The following is a 4,911-nucleotide window of genomic DNA, read 5'->3' as shown; positions in this document are numbered from 1 at the left end:
TGTCAGATACTTTGCTCTCAACTTTCTTCACCAATGAAAGGAAACAGGGCACAAATAATAACAGGAGATAACAGAACAGTTGGTTAGAGGGTGTTAGACAGGACTATGTTAAGACTGAATGTCACTGCTTGAACCGACTCTGCTGCTCAGCCTGGTGGCTGGCGTTTGAGAACCCAGCAAGGGCCACAGGAAAGGCCAGTGTTCTTCACAGGTAATTAGCAGCATGTGTATGTTATTCAGCTGACATTCAAGTGGGCTAATATCCAACCTTAGCCAGAAAAAGAAAGATTCTTTATATCCTCAAATAAGAAAACATTTCCCTCCCTTGGAATTTTCCAGGGCACTCAGGAAAACCACAGGCCTTAGGCTGGAGGTGCTCACTCCTACAAAGGTGTTTTCTGGGGTTTGGGGTTGCATTAAATGTTGAACTTTAGAGAGTTTCTTTGGTTAGTATTGGACATTAGCCTGACAAGTAAAACTAGGCATAATGTAAATAGCCAAAATGTTCTTAAAAGTATCTGACAATGGAGCTTGAAAACTGACACCCAGAGAGGGGAGGAGGCTGCTGCAGTCACCCAGCCAGTCCTCAGAGCACAAGGTGTAGACGCCTTGCCTGCCGATTGTGTGACCCGCTCCGGCCTTGCTCTGCCCCCTCTCCCCCGACAGTAGCTTTCCACAGCCCCACCACCAGGATCAAGAAGGAGCCCCAGAGTCCCCGCACAGACACGGCCCTGTCCTGCAGCAGGAAGCCACCACTCCCCTACCACCATGGCGAGCAGTGCCTTTATTCCAGGTGAGCCCCAGCCCCGCCCTGGTGAAGGGTGTCAGGAGGAAGGAGGTACTCTGACTAGGGGGGGAGGCAGGGAGACCCCCATGGACAGAAGCAGCAGTCGAGATGCAAGTTAGACACAGAAAGGACTGCCTAGCTACTGTAAGGAGCAATATGGCTAAGGATTGTCTCTAAGTAGTCAGGAGCAGAGGGCTTCAGCACCGTGTGTAAGGCTGGAGCAGTCTGTTTCCAAGAAGCCCTTTGTCCTACCCAAACCAGCTGCTCTGGGATGGGCAGAGGTGCTCTCAAGGTGAGGCCCGGTTTCAGGATTGATGAGAGGAGGAACAGAATGCACGTGGGGCTGTGTCTATGGCTCCTGCCGTGCCCTTGCCCGCCCCGCTACTCTTCCTTCTCTCATATCCCTGTGACCTCACTTCCCTGGGGATGGCAGGCTCAAAGATGCTTGCCCAGCTTCTCTGCCCCCTCACCCCTGTCTCCCCTCAACTCCAGTGCCTATGATCCCCCCAGACAAATCGCCATCAAGTCCCCTGCCCCTGGTGCTCCTGGACAGTCGTCCCTGCAGCCCTTTCCCCGGGCAGAACAGCGGAGTTTCCTGAGACCCTCTGGCGCCTCCCAGCCGCACCCTGGCCATGGGTACCTCGGGGAGCATAGGTAAGGAGACAGGTAGCCCCACAGTACTCGTAGGCCCAGGGCTCACCAGTTTCTTCTCAATCCTTGAGTGTTCTCCATGGAGAGCTGGCATGGGGGGAGGAAGGGATATTGACACCACCCCCTCCCACTCCAGAGCCCACTCCAGAGCCTGGGAGTGACAGGCTCCAAGAGGGGTTAATTTAAGATTCTCTTATCTTCAGCTCCGTCTTCCAGCAGCCCCTGGACATTTGCCACTCCTTCACATCATCTCAGGGAGGGGGCCGGGAACCCCTCCCCACCCCCTACCAACACCAGCTGTCGGAGCCCTGCCCACCCTACCCCCAGCAGAGCTTCAAGCAGGAATACCATGACCCCCTGTATGAACAGGCGGGCCAGCCGGCCGTGGGCCAGGGTGGGGTCAATGGGCACAGGTACCCAGGGGCGGGGGTGGTGATCAAACAGGAGCAGACGGACTTCGCCTACGACTCAGGTAAGAGCCTCTCCTGGGAAAGGCATGGAGGAATTTTTCTGGGATGGCCAGGTGGGGTGGATGTGATCCAGTGAACAGTTCAGTTAAGCCCAGAATGTCTCCCTGTGACTTTTTTTCTTTTTACCTTCCCATCCATCCATTTACCAGTTCAGGTATCCAACCCACCCACCCACTTTTGTTTTTCATAGATTCAAAAGAATTGTCATTTTTCAATCAGCAAACATCAGATAAAAAGATAAGCGGGGGTGTAGATCCTTACCATTGGGTAGCTTGTGACTTAATAGGAAAGTTATGGTATTTATTTCTATTTAACAGTTCTTTGGGGGTTTAATTACCTACCAAGACCAAAGTACAAGGGTACTTCAAAAAGTTTGTGGAAAAACAGAATTAAAAGATAATATAAAGGGCTGGCCGGTTAGCTCAGTCGATTAGGGCACAGTGCTGATAACATCAAGGTTAAGGTTTGGGATCTTTGTGCTGGCCAGCCGCCACACACACAAAAAAAAAAAATACTAATCTTTCCATGAACTTTTTGAAGTATTCTCATACTGTGCCAGAAACTTGAGTGTGCAGAGTTGGAGGATACAAAGATAAATAGAATGTGTCATTGGTCTCTGTCCCCACAGAAGTTTAAAAATACAAAGGGATTTGAATGAAGAAAAACACGAACTCGAAACTAGCCAGGCTCATGGTTCCCAGTAGGAAGGCAAGGTTAATACGGGGTTTCCACATCCTGTTCGAGCCTCCACCCCGGATGATGGATGATCCAGCACCCTGGCCAAAAGCTGGGTACCGGAAGTAGGGACTGCTTTAAATTCTAGTTCCACCTGGCTGTTGATGGGAGTGAGATGCACTCAGCCAAGTTCATAAATAGCTATAGTTCAAAGCCCCAAGCTCCGAGTTCATAAATAGCCATAGTCCAAGCCCCAAGCCCATTCTCAGTTAGGAAGGGCCCAGAAAACTCTGCCTTCTCTTCTTTCCTCCTGGCTTCTGTTAAATTGTTACTAGCCCCAAATCTGAGTGTATGTGCAAGTTTGCATTAGAAAACTAAATTCAGAGGTTAAACTAGGTTCGGATCTGGCTAGAGAGCTTTATACTTTCTCTTTTCCTGGTGCCCACAGTCTTTCAGGGACAGGGGGATGAACCACAAATCCCCAAGCTGCCTGAGTGAGAATTGGGTGGGTGCCCCTGTCCTCAAACCCAGGGCATGAGCCTGTGCCAGGGCATAAGCCTGTTGCCAGGGCTTGAGCCTGCGCCAGGGCATGAGCTTGCTGCAGTGAAGGGAGAGGAGGAGCCGGGAGAGGGAGGGAGATGCTCTTGCTGCTGACCTTCAAAGGCTGTAGACCGGAGGGATCGGGTTACATGCCCTTGAACTCCTACCCCTCCCATCAGCTTCTCCCGAATGGAGTCAGGAATTCCATTCACAAAATGGAGGCTTGAATGAGCCCACCCTCCCTCTGCCTCCTGGAGGTGTCAGGTTTCACCATCTCCTCATTCATAGGTGGGAGTGGAGGGGGGGAGGGGGAAGGGGCTGGAACTTGAATGGGTGGCTTCATACAGCCACCTCCCCGGGGTGGAGTAGAGCGGTTTCTATCCTATGGAATGGAGTGAAATGAAGTCGAACGTGCTCGACTGCTAGACGTGAAAAACCCAGCCGATGCCCACTGCCTCTTCTCCATAGGTGCTCTGTGTCCCTGTCTCTGTCTGTGTCACACACACACGCACGCACACACGCATGCATGCATGCACGCAGAGGCACAGGGCTGGGAACCTGACCTGCTAACCGGACGTTTGCCCATCCGAGGGAGTCTTAGGCGTGGACACTGAACCCTTTCCCCGGAGGTTCATCTCTCACCGCCCCCCCTCCCCGCTGAACTCACAGGAAACAGCTGTTCCCTGGAATCCTGGGCCTTGCGGAACAGCTTGCTCAGCCCCAGCTGCTGCCATCCATGCCCTCTGCCCCAGCCCTCAAGCTGAGGGGCTCAAGCCTCACACTCCCTCTGGGTGAACTTCCCCTGGGATTTGGTGGTGGGCAGGCAACTGGGAAAGGAACAGTCACCGGAAAGCAGGCTGGCAGGAAGAATTTCTTGAATGTGTGTAGGACTTCCTCCTCTCCTCCCCACCCCTGGCTCTGCCCAGCCACCTATAACATCACCCTTTCTCCCTGCTCCCTGCAGATGTCCCTGGGTGTGCGTCAATGTACCTCCACCCAGAGGGTTTCTCTGGGCCCTCTCCTGGTGATGGGGCCATGGGTAAGGCAGCCCCTCCTTCCCTTGCCAAGCCTTCCAAGTTGGGGGAGGGAGCTCTGCCATGGGGGAGGGTCTCCCTGGCCAGGAGTCCCTGTGGACTCTCTGGGGTTTCATCAGTGAACCCCCAGATCTGAGCGACCCCCAACTTCCTCCACAAGGCTATGGCTATGAGAAAACTCTGCAACCTTTCCCAGATGATGTCTGCGTTGTCCCTGAGAAATTTGAAGGTCAGAGAAGTGACTGTTCGTGGGAGGGTCAGGGTCTCATCTGTGCCCTCTGTGTCCCTGCAGGAATCACATGACATTTTATTGTTGTGAGAGGGTGGGACACATGGTAAAGGTCCTGGGGAGACCTCCTGGGGAACCCCTGGGGAGAGGGGAGGAGGTGCCTTGGGAGACCTGAAGACACAAACCCCACACCTGTTTCCATGTTCCCCAGGAGACATCAAGCAGGAAGGGCTTGGCACGTTCCGAGAGGGGCCACCCTACCAGCGCCGGGGTGCCTTGCAGCTGTGGCAGTTTCTGGTGGCCCTGCTGGATGACCCAACGAATGCCCATTTCATTGCCTGGACAGGCCGGGGGATGGAGTTCAAACTAATTGAGCCTGAGGAGGTGGGCCTCTCAGAGGACTCCACCCCCTCCTCTGGGCCTGGTGATGAGGGAACCTGGGAAATGGCGGCACGTGCCTTCACCATCGTCCTTGCTTTATCCAACCCAAGTTCTTTTTTTTTTTTTTTTGGTGGCTGGCCAGTA

The 4,911-nt window shown here is 53.5% G+C and overlaps 1 protein-coding gene across 1 annotated transcript; it reads left to right on the top strand.

Moving 5' to 3' along the window:
- Nucleotides 1–666: 666 nt before the first annotated feature.
- On the top strand, nt 667–4,840 carry LOC103584188 (ETS translocation variant 4-like; the record flags this gene model as incomplete). Its single annotated transcript, XM_008565287.1, has 6 exons — nt 667–793; nt 1,280–1,441; nt 1,642–1,910; nt 4,088–4,162; nt 4,318–4,386; nt 4,598–4,840. Coding segments are annotated over 6 exons (945 nt in total), but the record flags the coding sequence as incomplete, so codon positions are not given.
- Nucleotides 4,841–4,911: the final 71 nt, after the last annotated feature.

The sequence above is a fragment of the Galeopterus variegatus genome, unplaced genomic scaffold (assembly GCF_000696425.1).
Source record: "Galeopterus variegatus unplaced genomic scaffold, G_variegatus-3.0.2 Scaffold46239, whole genome shotgun sequence".
In the NCBI taxonomy this organism is placed as follows: Eukaryota; Metazoa; Chordata; class Mammalia; order Dermoptera; family Cynocephalidae; genus Galeopterus; species Galeopterus variegatus.
This window is presented reverse-complemented; position numbering and strand designations above follow the sequence as displayed.